The 18,402-nt window shown below is 37.7% G+C and overlaps 1 protein-coding gene across 4 annotated transcripts in view; it reads left to right on the plus strand.

The window, feature by feature from the left end:
* The window catches only part of NEK10 (NIMA related kinase 10), a 107,939-nt gene extending 94,798 nt beyond the window's left edge, over positions 1 to 13,141 (plus strand). For all 4 annotated transcript variants that reach the window (XM_026843578.1, XM_026843579.1, XM_026843580.1 and 1 more), the window contains one exon: positions 10,963 to 13,141. In XM_026843578.1, coding sequence (XP_026699379.1) covers positions 10,963 to 11,020 — 58 coding nt within the window. In that variant the 3' untranslated portion in view covers positions 11,021 to 13,141. The remainder of the gene's footprint in view (positions 1 to 10,962) is intronic.
* The last annotated feature ends 5,261 nt before the right edge of the window (positions 13,142 to 18,402 follow it).

An 18,402-nucleotide genomic window follows, 5' to 3' on the forward strand; every position in this document is an offset into this window, starting at 1 on the left:
TTATCTAAACAGAAGTATATTTTATCATAACAATCTACCATTACAGGGTCGAAAAGGTGAAGCTGACATATTTAGTGAAATATTTGAGTACAACACAACAAGCAGAATAAGTGGTTGCTAGCACAAAAGTGCAGGGAATGAAAAAAAAAACTAGTAGTCTTTGAAACTAGGGAAATGACTTGTCCTGGAGAAGGTGTATTTTTCCTGCAGGAAACCTTTGTGGAACACAAGAAAGAAAATATTTGAAAAATATCATTATAGTCCACAACATAAGCTTATAATTTCTCATTCTTTTTACCTGGTAGCCTGTTATTTATCATCTCAGATATTCTTCAGTGCAAAAAAAGTTCTTTACTTCCATCAAGTAAGTCTGTTCCTTGTCTTTGCAGTAATCAGCATTTTAAGCCTGGGAGACTGCAGTTAGGTTTTCGAAAACAAATAAACAAATGTAAACCAGCCCCCCCCAAGAAGTTTTAGGAATTTATAGTTCCTGGTGGGTGATATTTTTCAGTTATTTATTATCTCTGCAAACTTTTCTGTATGGATTGACTCTAGCTTGAAAAGTGTTAAATGTTAGTCTGAATATTTTTTTTTTTATATCTTGCTCATTAAATTGGAATTCCAGCTTACAAGTGTCTTGCAGCTGCCAGCTGCAAGTATTGAAAAAATCATGATTCATCACTCCCAAAATAAAATAATAATTCACTCTTTAGACCTTCAGGGTATATTTGAATCATGTTTACAAATCACTTTTGCAGCCATGAGGTCTAACAAATTTGTTTATAAGTGTTTTCAAGTATTTTAAATTTGTGTCCTAATCACAAGCTCCCAAGATTTGGTGCTGTAGAAAAAAAAAAATCCCACAACTTCCAAAAAGAAAAAGGCATTCATTTTTAACATCAAGATCTAGCAAGTCTTATTATAAACATATAAATGTTTTGTGGTTGTATAGGCATTTATCTCACCAACATACTGGCAAAAAGCATCTTACTGCAATTAACTGTAAGAAAGCAGGTGTATGCTGAATATGGACTTGAGCATTTTACACAAGCTACTATAGAAATAAGGTATCTATTAATGGAAATTATAGAACATCTCAAGTTGAAGGGACCAATAAGGATCATCAAGTTCAACTCCCTGCTCCTTGCAGGACTAACTAAAACTAAACCATGTGACTAAAAATGTCATCCAGACGCTCCTTGAACTCTGACAGGCTTGTCACCATGATCATTTGTCTGGGGAACCTGTTCCAGTGACTGACCACCCTTGATCCTGCAGAAGGAAACAGGGGGAAAAGAGCAAGCAGCACACCTCCACACATACGTAAAGTCTGGAGAAGGCCAGTGGATGCTCAGCATCCTTCTTCACATTGGTGGATGTGCTATGCATTTGATTTTCCCAGGAGCACAGGAAAATTGGAAGTCACATTGTTGTTTACCTCGAGTCATGCAACTTCTTCAGCAGTGCTGAAAATGTCATCGACAGTCAGTGCTGATTTGTGCTTTGTTCATGGAACTTGTAGCAAAGACAAAATTGATTTTGGAGTGGGTGAAAGGAATGGAGTGACATCTCCTTATAGGTGTGAACCTCCTTAGAAGTTTAGAAGTATGTTGTCTAGATTTGGGTTTTTTTCATCTTGCTTAGAATTGTTAATGTGTGCATGTAACAGATATTGTAGACTTTGACCCATTCCACTGCCTGTGTCTCACTCTAGCACGTCTTGCCTTTAACTGGCAGATACAAAATAGCCATACTGCAACCCAGTTGTTGGTCTGTCTCCAACAACTTGATTTTTTACTATGCTTTTGAATCCTATTACCTGCTGTGATGTATAATTATGTTTGGTCCCCCTGCACTATTACATCTTTTCCAGACAAAGTTCTACTCCCAAATAACTATTTTTCTCTCTCTTCCAGAAAATTGACAGACCATGCTTTGGCCTTGGCTGTCAAAAACATGTCTCTATTTCCAGAGGACTTGTCATGTTGTCTAAAGTATGCTCTCTTAATGCCACTCAGAGCTGTCAGAACTTAAGCAATCTTTTTTTTTTTTTTTTGGCTTTTCAGACAGTGTCCAAATCACCAAACAGTCCAGTTTTGATAGCTGTCCAGTACTGAATGATTCATCTGGCTAGCAGACATGCATCATTAGGTTTCGCCTCAAACTCTCCTAACTGCTAAGCAAGCTAGAAGGACAAATGAGTCTCCCAAGCTGCACTGCAAGTCATCTATCAGTGTCCACCATTATCTATTGCACCATGTGCAGTTTAGTCTATAGCCCTCAGAGCAGCATCCTATAGGCCATTCTTGCCTAAAACTGTTTTGAGTCTTGCTCTACTTCCTCTCTTTTATGCAAAGTGAAACATTTCAGAAGCAACAGCAAATTTTCCAGCAGAAACTCACTATATCCTGTAACTTTCCTGGACCCCCTTCTTAGAAAAATTTTCACAGAAAAGCTTTAGAAAAAAGCACTAGAGTAATGAATATCTGTATCTTGTTTGCTTTAGCAACATATAGAGCAATATACCTATTTTTTATTTTAAATTTCTTAGCTTATTTTAAAAGCTTTAAGTTTAGTTTGAGTTTTTCAGTTTCCAAGATGGGATGTTGTAATGATGCAGCATGCGTGGGTCTTTCACAGTGGAATCAGAATGATAGTGTTTCTAGCGGGAAACAAATTGCCTTCCCTTCTGCCCATAATAAGTTTCTAGCTCTTCTAATAGAAATGTGAAAAAAAGAATGCCAAAGGCTTAGAAGTCCACAGAAGGCACATCAGAACAACACAAATTTAATTTGTGAAGTTGCAAATTTTTAAAGATGTTTCTTCATTTTAGGGTCAAATTTCTTCATGAATTCTGACCAAATTGACTTGACAATATCAGTTCCATACATTGTAAAGCTACAAGGTGAATTCTGGTTTGGAACAAAGAGTTCCATAGCTGCTGTGCAATGACATGGGATGTGTATGCTATTGCTAAAAGCACTATCTAATGCAGAATAAACAGCTAGATAGCATATAGGATAATAATGAAATCTTCTACCTCATTGTGTAGCACAGTTTATAGAGAAAACATTCTGAAAATATTTTTAATTTATTTTCTGGTTTTGTGGGATGTGTCTGCATTGTCCTTCTTTCCCATTGCTATTGCCCCTTGCTGTGCCCCCTGAAATTCCAGGAATATATGGTGGGAAACCAAACCTTAAGAGAGGCAATGACCGGAAAATCATAGTAGGGTGAATAAACTGTATAAAGGGTTAAAATGATTCAAGCAACTTGATTGGGTTATGAGAGAAATGTGAATTCTTTAGAAGCTGAGACAGCTTCATAAGAAAAATGTCATGCTCTTTTTTTCCCCCATTTTCATTATAATAGTAATTACTATCTCAATACCAGTCATTTCATGGAAATTAATGACCAGCTGAGGATAATGACCCTCAGCTTTATCTTGAATAATCACCTTGTGCCCATTTATCACTAATCTCCTGAAATTACTCAGCACTCCAATTGTATTACTTATACAGAAATTTGGTAAACATGTATAAAAAGCCCCTGTAATGTTTCAAAATTATTCACATCCATTGTGCCCCTCTTTCTTCTTTTTCCTCCTTCTGATTTAATATTATACTGCACAAGAGGCAAGCTCTTGTTTGTGAGCCTATTTACGAATAGGACAGTGAATACTGGTTTCAAATTTTCATCATGCTTTTTCGTACTGAAGTAGACATGTCATACCCAAATTGATGCAGAAATCTATTTTTAATAAATCGCATTCAGAGACTTAATCCAGGCAGAAACTCATTTATATGAAAAAAGTTTGTTATAAATAAACAAAAATAGCAATGGTTAGAGACAGGCATTGGGTTCAGCTGAGTGCTGTAGGTCTGTCATGGTTTAACCCCAGTAGGCAGCTCATCGCCACGCAGCCACTTGCTCACTCCCCTGCAGTGAGAGACACAACCATAAGGGTAAAAGTGAGAAAGCTCATGGATTGAGATAAAAGCAGTTTAATGGGTAAAGCTGTGTGTGCAAGCAAAGCAAAATAAGGAATTAATTCACAACTTCCCATCAGCAGGCAGATGCGTAGCTGTTTCCAGGAAAGCAGAGCTTCATTATGCCTGACAGTTAGTTGGGAAGACAAGTGCCATCAGTGCAACCACATCTGCGCCTGCCCTTCCTCCTTCCTTCCCTCAGTTTTTTATGGCTGAGCTTAACATCACATAGTATGAGATATCCCTTTGGTCAGTTGGAGTCAGCGGTCCCTTCCAAACTTCTTGTGCACCCCAAGACTACTCACTGGCAGGGCAGTGTGAGACACAAAAAAGGTGTTGGTGCTGTATGAGCATTGCTCAGCAATTACTAAACCACTGGTATGTTATCAATACTGTTTTCATCACAAATTCAAAACATAGCATTGTTGTTTTCATTTGCACAAAGTACTGTGAAGAAATTTAGCTCTATCCCAGCCAAAACTAGTACAGGGTCATACGACCAGCAGTCTGTTTGAGAGAAATGTTGTTTCAACATTAGCTTTATAGGAAAAAAATGGTTGCGATGCAAGTAAGAATAGAAGGAAACTGTCTTCATAATCAAATGCATATATTGATATGTTGTCACTTAAAATTTTCATAACTTTGCTTAATTTAATCTTTTCCATTTTTATTGAAGTTTTAGAATTGGAGAAGCAACCATTCATGTAGTTAGAAGAAGCTATTTCATGAAAACTGTCAAGTCTGGCTCTAATAATAGCTATACAATTTTAACTACTCAAAGAATAGCTCACGGTGTTATTCACAGGATAATATAGCTCAGGAATGTCAGCAAATTCTGAATTTTGCCTGTTTGAGGCAGCCTTCAGTTGTATTGGGTCTATGGTCCATGGGTACATAATAGAGCTTTTTCTATCTGCAAATTCTTACCAAGTTATCTAGGTAGTCTTTAATTGTGTTTTCATGACTAATAGATTCAAGTTTGTATTTAGCTTAGTTAATGTTTTTTAATGTTCTAGAACATACCAAACTAGACAGTAGATGAAAATATACAGATCCAATGCTCCTGGAATCTAAAGTGGATTTTTTGACTTAGTGATATCTAGGTCATTTAAGACACTGCTACTTTTTATTCCGTTCTGGCACCTCTCCCTGCTAATGTTGCCTGGTATTTTCTGTTAATTGTTTTCTTCTTCCAAATGGTTGTCCATGTTGATTCTTACTTCTCACACATACAAAAGAAGATGGTTTTGCCCAGCAATGTTTATTAGAGTCATACCAACATTCTGTTGATTTGTACGTCTCCCCAAGGAGGTAAGAAAGTCTGCCAAAGCTCTGCAGAACTTTTTTTCCTCTAAATATTGTTGCCTGCAAGAGTCTTTGATCTACCCAGCTGCAGTTCTGATGGCTATCAGCTGAGGGTCTGTGTGGCACACTAAGTATGCTGCCCTGTTCCCACAAACCATCATTCACTACATCTTTTGAGTTAGCTGTCCTTCCACTAAGAGGCAGTATTGGCCTACCTTTCCCAAGTCACAGATTCTACGGAAATTAGAAAAAGGAGAAGCAAATGAAAACATGGAGTAGCAATTGATTCTAGCGTGAATTTCATCCAACTCTTAGGGTAAGGCAGAGACAAATCCTTGCCACGTTGATGAATATGGATTGTTCCAATGACAATGAAACTTTTGACTAGGAGATGAATGAAAAGACACTTGCTGGATAGAGTTCACCATTGCACACGGTGATAGTCACACTGCACCTTTTCATGGTTGCTAGAGGGATAATTTTTACCGTGTTGTTAACAGCTGCACCAATATTGTCTGTGCTCAGAAGATGCATGTGTCAGACTTCAATGATACAGTGGAGCTCTAGAGAAATAATGATTTATAAACTGGGGAAAATGTATGCCTTCGATCCTAGGGTATTACCAGCTGTGTTTGTCAAAATCAGATGTCCAGGTGTAAAAAAACTTACTCCTAACTGGATCTTTGGAGAATTGCAGGAATGTTCTCGTCACTTCAGGGATGGCCAGTAATCTAATGACACAGAAAAGATTTGCGTTTTTCTGATATTACAATACCATAACAAAACACTTTTCTGACTTTGGTTAGTAAGTCAGTCTTTTGTTATTTTAGGCTTTTTTTCCTGTGAATCAGAATGATAGAATCTGTGGCAGAAACTTTTTATTGCTCTAGCAGTTAGTCAGCATCAGGACTACTAGATTTGGCTAGTATCAGGGCTGCTAGGTATAACAGATGTAGAACCTGACTGCAGTTCATGACATTGTGTTGTGCAGAACAGTGAAGTGATCCAGGGATCCATCTGGTACAAGTACCAAAATAATCTGGTCATGTGGTAGGACTGTCATTGACGCAGAACCTCTCCCCTCACTCAGCTGAAGTTTTTCTTTAGCAATGATGTATGTGGAAAGGTGAATTTCACCTCTTTGTTGGAAAAAATGAAGGAGTATCTGACCTGAATTTTGCTAACTGATAGGTACAGAGTCATTGATCACTGATGAATACACAAAATTAGGTGGTCTCCTGACAGTGGAAATGCCTGAAGTCCACACTGTCTATAGAAAAAGTGCATGTTTATGAAGCTGTCTGTCAGCATTTGGACTGTGGGAATGACTGTTTTCAACACTAGGCAGATGGCTCTGATACCTTGCAGAGATCACATGCCCTGAGTTCTCAGACATTCTTATATGAGCTTCCTATCTTTGAGTAGAAGCATCTGTCGTCACAGACTTGTTTGGCTGAGATAAGAGTTTGCTCTTGCAGTTCTGAAGCAGATCTTTCTACCAGTTTGATGAAAAAGATATACTTTGAGACTGACTCTTGTGTGTCTGAGATGTCTGCTTGGCAGAGTTCATGTATAGAGCATAGATAAAGTTTGTCAAATAACATCGAATAAGAAGACACCTTCCTATGCAAGGTGGTTCAGAAAGTTCGTTGTAAACTGGAATCATTCTTGTGCTAGCAGGCCTGAATCTTATACAGCTGCTGGGAACTAAACACTTTGAGTTGAAGTTAAGAGGAATTTTTCTTTTGTTTGAGACTTTAATGGTTTGGTCCAGGTAGGGCAGTTTACCTGAGAATGTAGTATCTTTCCATGGCATAGCAAGATGCCGTTTAAAGGAGTTTTGGGAACTCAGGCTATGTAGAAGACAATCTGAAAGTTTTCAAAGAAATGGAAGACAAGATTGGCCTCAGTGTTCAAAAATTAGGGCCATAAAATATAAGTTCCTTTTAACTGTCTCAAGATGTCCTTCATGACACTGGCTAGGGGAGAAATTGCAAATGGTTACAGAGGTAGCTGTTTAGATATAGCAGTGTAAGATACAACAAAAGCTATTTTAGGATGTCAGTTTAGTACTAACAGGCACAGTGTTCTTCTACATAGTGCAGTTGTGTTCCTTATTCTCGAAGGCTGCCTTTTTGCTAACATAACTTCTGTTTACCGGTAAGGGAAAGTCAGATCTTCATGTTTTTACATGGTACTCCATAAAACTAACTCTTAGGCCTCATTAAAGTATCAGCACCAGCACCAGTTTTGGAAGTTAATTTGAAACCTTTTACTTAAGAACAATCATCTGAAAATTATGTGAAAAGAAGAAATAACTGTTTCTCTTACTGAGATTTTGTATCTGTAAAACACCTCATATCCTGAGTTTTCCATGTTTCCATGGAGTCCTGTAGCACTAGAAATCTGTGCCATAGAAGGAGATGGAAGATTTTAACCTTTAGAGCACTGGATGAAGGCATTGAAAGTATGAAGCCTTGCCCTACATTGCTTGGTGGTATTAAAAAAATTCTAGCGATGTTTTATTAACTTGTATATTAGTGCAAGGATTTCAAATCTGGCCAAGAAAGTACCTATTTTTTGGTCACAGATACGACTTGCACCCTTCTCTTAGAAATTCCTGCCAATGTAACCAAGTTATAATTTTGAAAAATCACAGTAGGTATACACTTAACAGTAGCATTAATAGAGCACTGAAATACTGTCAGATCAAGTCTAGACATCAGAACAGAAAGTGAGTCAGTCTGATCATTTTAAGGTAATGCCTGGGCAAAGAACTGATAAGTAGCAACTGATGAGATAGAGGCTAGGAAGTGAGCAGTAGATACATATATCTAATAGAGAGCCAAGAACAGCAGAAGACAGAATATAGGAATCCTGGAGAGGAGGCTGGTGTGGGGAGAAGGAGAAACCACATGTAGCTGGGACTGACCAGGTGAAGAGAATGGTTTGCAGTAAGGGCAGAGGGTAGAAAGGGTAGGCACACAGAACAGGAATCAAGCTCCAAGGCTCTGACAGAAGGGGATCCTCTGACAGCTGGAGCACTTAGAGTGCGTGCTATTCTTTTTTATATTGTGAGTAAACTGTGTGTCATTATCATCTGGTGCTGGTCTTCACAGAAGTATAGCTACCTGTATCTGCTACAAGCTATTTATTAACCTAAAAGCAGAGACTGTGCAGTGCAGATAATGGTTTCAGTGAAGTGAGTTGGTGATATCACATAATGAAATTCCTGGAGAGGGGTTAGCTTTTGGTGTAAAAATTAGGAAGTAACATACACAGAGCTTATATTAAATATTCTTAACTTCATTGCAGAAGTTGTGATTCAAGAAAGACATAGTAAGTACTCTTAATATGTATCATGGTAAATATTTTGGTTATGTGACTATAGCCAACATGGCTTCACCAAGGGCAAATCATGACTGACTAATCTCACTGGCCTTCTATGATAGAGCATCTGCATCAGTGGACAAAGGAAGTACTATGGATGTCATCTACCTGGACTTTGGTACAGTCCTGATGACATTCTTAGCTCTAAGTTCAAGAGATACAGGTTTGATGGATGGACTGTTAGATGGATAAGAAATTTGGTGAATGGCCACATCCAAAGAGTTATAGTCAATAGCTCAATGTCCAAGTGGAAATCAGTAATCAGTGGTGTCCCTCACGGGCCTGTACTGGGACCAACACTATTTAATATCTTAATCAGTGATACAGATTGAGTGCACCTCAGCAAGTTTGCCAATGACACCAAGCTGTATGGTGTGGTCCAACACACTGGAGGGAAGGGATGTCATCCAGAAGGACCTGGACAGGCTTGAGGACTGGGCCCATGCAAACCTCATGAAGTTCAACAAGGCCAAGTGTAAGGTGCTGCACATGGGTCGGGGCAGTCCCCAGTATCAACACAGACTGAGTGATGAGGGGATTGAGAGCAGCCCTGCAGAGAAGGACTAGGTGATGCTGGTGGATGAAAAATTGGACAGGAACCAGCAATGTCCAGGGAAGTGCTCGCAGCCCAGAAAGCCAACTGTATCCTGGGTTGCATAAATAGAAGCATGGCCAGTAGGTCAAGGAAGGTGATTCTCCCCCTCTACTCCACTCTCATGAGACCTGATCTAGAGTACTGTGTCCATCTCTGGCATCCCAGAAACTACAAGGAAGACATGGACCTGTTAGAATGGGTCCAGAGGAGGGCCACAAAAAAATATCAGAGGGCTGGAACATCGCTGCTAGGAAGAAAGGCTGAGAGAGTTGGAGTTGTTCAGCTTGGAGAAGAGTGGACTTGGAGGAGACCTTATTGCAGTCTTCCACTGCTTAAAGGGGACTTATACGAAAGGTGGAGAGATATTTTTTTACGAGGTCCTTTAGTGACACCACAAGGGACAACAGTTTCAAACTGAAAAGGGTAGATTCAGATTGGACATAAGGAAGAATCTTTTACGATGAGAGTGGTGAGACACTGAAACATGTTGCTCAGAGAAGTTGTGGATAGCCCATCATTGGAAGTGTTCAAGGCCATGTTGGACGGGGCTTTGAGCAACCGAATTTAGTGGAAGGTGTCCCTGCCCATGGCAGGGGGGTTGGACTAGATGATCTTTAGAGGTCCTTTCCAACCCAAAGTATTTTATGGTTCTATTTTTTGCAGTGGTACAGTGCCCCATTAAGGATTATGTTATCTACATAGGGGGCTGAATGTCTTCAGTTTTATGTTTATTACGTGCACTTGAGTTTGCAACTTTAATAACAGACTTCCAGCTTAGGGATTTCTGTCTACATGTGTTGAAGTATGTGTGCAAAACTGTAAAATTTTTCGTATTATTCCTTTTCTTATTACTGGAATACTTCCATATCTTTCAGTACTTCAGTAATCAAAATAACACTCTGCTTTCTGAGGGTTCATGTGTATAGAGGAATGTTTGAAAGGGCTTTGAATATCCATGTTATAAATATTGTATCCAAGTAGTCAGGGAAAATTTCAGAAGTCTTATTCTTGGAATGGACACTGGTGGAGTTTTGAGACAAAAAAGAAACATCTATTTTACTTTCTCACAGGACTTATTATGAGAAGTCTTTACATCATATTTTCATAGAATAATTATAATACAACTTGATTATGAGGCAATTTTCACCTATATAAAGCTGACAAGCAGCTCCATCACTTTCTGTGCTAATTTTTTATGTAGCATGCTGAAGGGGAATTGGAAAAGGAAAACCAAGTGGTGTTAAAGACTTTCAACTAGTTCTCTATAGTGCTGAAGTCTCTGGAGATGTTGCATCAGCAACATAAGATAAAGCTGGCCCACAAATACATTATGTCGCATTCAGGCCTCATTGATCAGCTGTGGGAGACCTTTGCACCATGCTGCTCTAATTCTATTTGTGTGCAGTGCAGACTAGTCCATAAATTTTGAGTCAGAGGATCATTAGATGAACTACTTCCCTGTGTGTAGTATAAATGACAGAATTTCACCCAGAGATTTATGCATCAAACTCTATTGTAAACCATGAACTAAAACTTCTCTTTTAATAGACTTCTGAAGTTCCTTGGCTTGTATTTCTGCTTTCTGCTAGTATTGCCAAGATTGATCCCATACCTGGTGACTGTGAATAGTGGGGAATTCTTACTTCCAACACATACGAAGTACCCGTTTTTCTTTTCCTCCAGGTATCTCTGCTATCCAAGGGGGACAAAGGACTATCCAGCAAAAGAAGAGAACTTGTAATTCTGAACAAAGGTTTCAGAATTGATCCTAATGAAGTCAACCTGCCTGTACTTCAGCTGAGTCTGTCTGATTACCAGAGGGGCAAGCCTTGCTCATTAAATAGCATCCAGATGGAATACCAGTGTGGGACAGCTTCAAGAGACCTCACATTATATTTCAGGATGACACTGTAATCTTTAGCTTTGTTCACAGCATAAGCACTTTAGAAGAAACATTGGGAATGATGCTTCCAGTTTTATACATTAGGAACAAAACACAATTCCCAACAGTACATATGTTCTATTTTTGTAATTTTTTTTAAAGAATCACTGCATAGTCAGGTTTTCTGGGACGATAGTTCAAAGCCTGTAACCTTATTTATATCGATGTATGTCTTCTCTGGGAAGATAAAGAGCTTTGTGATATGACCAGATAGAAAATACATGTAGGTTTACTGTACCAGACTTAGAAACAGATTAAACATCATCAGTATGATTTTAATATTTAGAAGGAATTTCTCTACTTAGTTTGGATAGTAGCAAATTCTAATGCTGGTATGATATATTAATAGTCATTATTTGCAACTGGCATAACTTCTGAAATTATTGTTATTTTAAAAACTGCTCTTTTTGCTCCTATTTCAAAATGTCTGCATTTTATATGTCTATCTTCGGGAACACATTGTATAGATCTGTGTATACAAAATGTGTCATGTACTTTTATTTACATTTTATATACACATTCATTTACTGTTTAATGGACTAAGTAAAATACATGTTTTGCTGCTAATCAAAACTACAGTACTTAAAACCACTTTCTGAATTTCAATATTTATTCACTCTGTATTAAATGTAGATGAAAATGTCTCACTGCAGTAGCAGAGAAGCTCTTTTTTGTCTATAGTTTAGTGAAAAATACTTAATAAGTAGAAGGCATTTTCTCTACAGTTGATACTGTGGCAGTCATACTGTAGAAAATAACCAGAATGCATTGGTGATGTAGCTCTACTATCTCTGTTGAAAATTATTAACATTACAGTCATCACATGATTTATATCATGTGACTACAAGTAATTTGATACAGATATATTTTGTGTACTCTTCCTAGACTGGCAAAAATTTGTTGGGTTTGGGTTTTTTTTGGCTGGGTTTTTGTTGTTGTTGTTGGTTTTTTTTTTTTTCCCCCCCAGTGATTTGTTTGTAACTATAAATAGCTAACTGGAATTAATTTCCTAGCTCAAGTGTATTATTTTACCTATAATGTGTGACTTCAACATTCCGAATTATGAAGCAGGGCCCAATGGGTAGTGTAAAAAAAAAAAAAAAAAATTTAAAAATCTATCCTCTGTTCACATATACGTAATGTACAAAGTCATCAGGTGCTATGTTTGCATCTATAAATGGTACAGTAGTGATAGCAAAGGTTGCTAAGGGACAAAAAATGTGATTCTTGAGGTACCACCAGCAGGTAGCTATAGTTTCCACCATAAATCACCATAGATGATGCATTTCCTGCAAAGTTACCACTGAAAATCAATTCCTAGTTGAGTGTTAGTTTTGCTTTGCTAGAATGGAGCAAAAGAACACAGTGTGGTTAAATCTGATGGATTATAAAGTAAATCCATGCTATATATGGCTGCCAATCAACTAATTGCATGATATTTTATCCAAAAAGACTGCATTTAAATTCAACCTTGATATGTTTGTTCTGCTGAAATTGCATATGAATTCTCATAATCATTTTCCATTAAAATAGTGTAAAACCAATCAACACTTACAGTAACCTATTATAATATCATTTTGCAGAAATGTCTTTAATAATTTTAAATTGTCAGAGTGCACTGAATTCCTTAGAAATAATTTGGACCCTACTTCAACTGTGTTTTGAAATGTCATTGTTTATAGTTTGTCTGGATTTGTGTGATCTTCATTCAGATTTGATGGCATTATTTTTGTTGAGAAATAGAGTATGATTAATTAGTCTTATTGTGTTTCTTTTAATGTATTTTTAGTGCCATTAACTTTGAAGCATATTCTGTGCTCATTTTTGTGACTGTGAAAAGTGGAATGCTAGCTGGCGGCCAGCTGAGGAGGGCAGACTTCACTACAGTTAACTACAAGAGGTGGATTGGTGGCATGTACAGCTGCAACCACTAAGACAAATCGGAGCAAGAAATCTGCTCTGTTTCTTTCCTAGTATTCACTAGGATTTTTATTTTTCTCCCTGGCTGCAGCTAAACTGACATGCTGACTGTTGTAGGAAACAGCTGATGCATTTTATATGTAAGGCAATTAGATGTCACAGAATATTCATTATGTAAGCTGTTAAGTAATTTATGGCACTAATACATAGATGCTCTCCACTGAGATCAACATCCATTGTATTTTCCATTATATGAAAAGCAAGAAGAACCAGTTCTGCCATGAATAATTTCTGTATGGCTAAATTCTGTGTAGTCAATATAGATAAAGCATATTTCTGTGTTACAGAAACCAAAGTTGACCAATATTCAGCAAATCATCAATAAACTTGAGAATGGGACCTGCATCTCCTGACTTCCAGTCCAGTGCATAACTGGTATCCTTCAAGGTGCATATCTTTTTTTCTTGTATGTTTGTAATCTTTAATGTAACCTGAGGAAAAAAAATAAAAATCAGAGAAATAGGCGTAGCTGTATTTATTATTTAGCTAATTGGAAAAGATTCTGTGGTGTAGTACTAACAATGTTCAAACACTGTGCTGAACTACAGCTGATTTGATTGTGAGTTAATCTAAACTGTGACTTAAATAGGCCTTTTCCTCAGTTTGCTTGGCTGCAGTGAAGTACCTGAGATTATGCAGTATTCTGCCTTCTATTATTCATAATTGTACCTACTTTCTACAGTCATCTGATTACAAGTACTTTCTCAGCAGAATGTAGCGTGTGTGTATTCTGTAGCCTGATTTACATGTTGTGCTCTATGTGAATCATTTCCCAGTCACCAGTCATATCCCTGAATAATGTTGACATTGGATCAAATCATTAGTTTTATTCTGTAAGTGAATTCCTGTTTACAGTCACAGAATAATGTATTTTAAAACTAATTCTTACAGTCATTGTAACTTGTAGGATTACTGCCTGATTATTGGTATTTCATATCAAGAAATTTGACAAATAGTTTATGAATTTATGGAATTATGTTAATTAAAGAAGAAAGGCCAACAATATCCCTTGCTAAAAACAGGAAAGCTTCTAGCATCGACTTCCCCAAACTGAATAATAAACACAATTTTAGCATTTATGAATTCTGTCCTGCTTTTAGGAAGAACTGAAAATTCTGAGTGACTGCATTTCATGAGATGTGAAAAGATGAAGCCACTTGAGAATGTTTGGTTTTAACTGTATGAATTTACTATGCATTTGAGTTAAAAAACTTCTCAAGTGAAAGTTTTATTGTTCAATTTATCTAGACAGACAACAGCAATTGGAAAGAAAGGTCTTCTAATTAGTTTTGTTTCTTGACTTGCAGGAAGTTAAATCATATGAATGCTCTCTGTTCAGCTGTTCTTAACAGGAGATGGTGAGAATCATAATGAGAAAACTATTCATTTTAAAATATTTTACATTTGAGTCCTAGTAAAGACTTGGATCTATTAAGGTTTTGCTTTCATAATTGAACTAATTGTCTACAGTCATATTTTGTCTTATGTTTGTAATTTCCACCAATCAGGACGTGTTCCCTGACTTAAGCTGTAACTGGACTTACTCAGTTTTGCTCAAAATTTAGACTTACCATAGCTTCCATAATTTTTTTGTCTGCCTCCATCTCCATTGATGTCATGTAAGCAAATACAGTGTTGGGAGTTAGCCTCAGCAATGGAATCAGAAGTCTGCTACATTAAAAATCTTGTTTACAGTAGAGGAAGCACACATTTTTATAAACATATATATGTGTGTGTATATATATATATAATATATCCATGGTTTCTTAAATTAGTATAGTTGAAATCTGAGCAATCTCATTCAAGAATCATTACTAGTCTAGATCTGTTGCAGAAAAAAGAAGAATCATAATACAGCTAGAATTGCTTTCCAAACACTTCTCAGCTTCACTCCATTTTGAGGGGGGTATGCTCACCCTTTCACTGCTCCTTTGTGTCCCAGCGTCGGTGGTTTTATTCTGGTGGTGGTGTTATGGGTGAGTTGTCAGCATCCAGAGTCCTGTGCCGGGAGGAATAGGATGTTTGTATCGATGGTTCCTTCTTCCTCACTCTAGGATTTGCCACTCAGGATCATTTTTATACATTTGCTATAACACTTTTACACCTTTGCCATTTCTTCATTGGTCTGCAGGTCTGTGATACGTCTGGATTGGTAATGTGTGGTGCATTTTACATATACTGGATGCTGCTTCTTTGTTCTCTTAGCTACCTCTAAACCCAGTGTTGTCCAGGTCTGCATTTTGTTACTGATCGTGGTTGTTTATAGTCACCAGTGTCAAGTCTGTGCCTCACCTCTTATCATCCCATACCTGTACTCTTCTATACCACACCCTGTGTCTCTACTTCTTAAGGCCTTTGCTGTCGGACCAGGCCCATATCTCTTCATACTACATCATTATCTTAGAGTCCTAAATATCTCATTCTACACAGAGTAACTGCTTTTTACTGCTATCTCTATAAAACTATGGTTGTACAAAGGTAAACAAAAGTAAAACAAATTAGAGGCACACATCTGGTCAGAGGAATCACAGATGTAGCTACACCAGGTAAAACAAAGACATAGAGCACGGCTGACAAGCCTCAGGCCTGAAACCTTGCAAATTCAGTATGGAACTAATGGCCTGTTGTTAGCAGTAGTACTGCTGTATCACGGAGCTTGCATGATTACAACTTTCAGAACTTTAAAAAATGCACCGACTGTTACTCCTGTAGCCTGTGCATTGCTCTTAATGCACTCAAAAGGTACAAGGAATTAACACAGTGGCAATACTCCCATGCGTCTGAAAAGAAAGAAGGCCGTGTTGCTGACGTGTGGTCACTACGGTCTGGCTGATGTTTGATCAGCAATACTCATTTGAAGAGAGATAATGTTTCAGAGCTTGCAAAAATGGTGAACTGCAGTTCCCGAGTGTGTGACCACATGTATGAGCAAGTCAGATAGCTGTGTTTCAGAGCAGCAAACAGTGCTGCAGCGGGATAAAACGGAAAAGATGAAAACAGGAGATCCACTGCACAAGACAGAAAATGAGTCTCTTTGCCAAAGATGATGTCTGAATTCTCAGGACTCGCTGCTTGTGCATCTAGTGCAGCCTATGCTGCAGTGATGAGAGATGGGAAGAGAGCCCTGGCTTTGTGAACCGAGCAGAACATGCCCATAAAATACGGTGTTCCAGCAGTCTGTGGATATCCTCAATCCTTGATAACAGGGCTCTGTGTGGAATAGTTTGACTATTACTGATTCTAGCTACTGAAAAGATCATGTTGACTATGGTGATATACTATTAGATAGTGGTAGGTCGGATAAATTGCTCTGTGGGCCTACTTATGGTTTTCTCATCTTTTCTACCTAGTCCTCAGGGAACATAGGGATGGAGTTTCCCATAGGCTAACTTTCTGAGTTTCTTCTACAGTGTGATGTATATGTTTGACAAATACATACATAAAATAATTGAAACAATAAATATAGTCACTGAAACAATGTTTATTGTCTTAATTTAGAAGGGTTTTTAAACAATTGTTTTAATTAGCATTGTCTGGAATAAAAGTTTTACATTTCTTCAGCTTGATCATAGCAGTTAATACTTTACCTTTTCTCAGACATGTCATGATACAATGGAATTATACAAGATGATGAATGTTGGCAGAACATGTCAGTTTGATGTAGTAGGTCTGATGCTCTGGCCCACAGCCGATGATACAGCATATATATGCCTGAAGGGTTATGTATCTCGTATCTGTTGTGATTCATTTGTAGTCCAAATGCAGCCAATGAAAATAAACTGGAGACAGCAGTGTGCCAAGCAGAAGCAGGACTGACCAATTTTCCACCTGTTAGCAGTGTTGGTATGAACGGTCCTCTTCTGAAGACCTGTAGGAGCCATCAGCAGCACAGTAAACCCCAGAGACTTCTATAAAGCTCTACAATGCAATCTGTTAGTCTTAAATTATGTTGTGCTGAATGGATCATTTTTTGCAATTAGGTGTATACTGCAGAGAGCAGGCATTAAATAAATGAAGGAGGTGTAGCACTGTAACTGCAGACAGCTATTTTTAGACATGTTCAGTGAGGCTTAAATTAATGTTGACCTATTTGTCATCTCTCCTTCTTTGAAGCAGAAATTTCCCATGCTCCTTTACATACAGTTTGAATATTCTTTCCGAATAAGGAAGCCTGGCCATCAATTAGAGCTTTGCCTTAAATGACCTGCCCACTCTGTCAGAAAGAGTTTTTCCTGAGTTCATTATTAAATGATGATGCACTAATATGGATTTTTATTTTAATTGAAAAATAATTATAGAATGGATAGAAATAGATGTTCCTGACATGAAGGATTAATGGACAATGAAAAATACCATGTTCCTGAACAGGTTAATCAACAATGAACTTATTTCTCATAGCCCTGTTCTCAGTAAGAAGTGACTGCTGAGAGATCTGCTGGTGGAAATCAGTGGGTACAAACCCTTTTTATGAATAGAAAACTGTAATCAGATTTCCCTTGGTGAAACTGGGTCTACTCGACAGAGCAGAATTGTGGGACAACTACTAAAAAGGTCCAGTAAGTACAAAGTACAACAGTTAGAACTGAGCCCTGTTCTGCTGAAATCACTACACATTGTACAGCATTTTGAATATCTGATCAGGCTACCTCTCTACAATTTCATTTGTTGAGACATGAGACTTCCCATACTCACTAAATACTTATTATAGGGAGTGCACTCTTATTCTTTCTATGAATGAGACTCTCTTAGTCTCCTTCATGCATTTTCTGAACACTGTGACCTTTGCATTGGTGCAACTAGCACTGAAGTCACACAGATAATATCAGGATACATTGCTCTGGGGATTGAAGAATTCTTATGAGGGAGGAATTCTTGCAGCTTTTTCTTACCAATGCAATATAGAAAAACATGTAATATGCCTGGAACATAAAGCTAGAGCAGTGAGCAAACACCCAGCACACTGAGACTATCCTGTAAAGTACTCAGGGGTGACTGACTCTATTGAAGCTGCCACTATAAAGGCATTTATGAAGTTGACTGTGCCCTTTTATGCGATGCCTGGAAAGTATGTATAGCTTCCAATCAAAAGGAGTTTTCTTAGAGTTATTACTACTGGAAAAAATAATCTCCATATAAACCCAAGCTATACCCAGCCATTTTGGTATCCAAGGTTTAATTCTAATTTTAAATCAATTCCTGAC

Source organism: Athene cunicularia (assembly GCF_003259725.1).
Source record: "Athene cunicularia isolate RWA chromosome 2 unlocalized genomic scaffold, athCun1 chr2_part1, whole genome shotgun sequence".
Classification (NCBI taxonomy): Eukaryota; Metazoa; Chordata; class Aves; order Strigiformes; family Strigidae; genus Athene; species Athene cunicularia.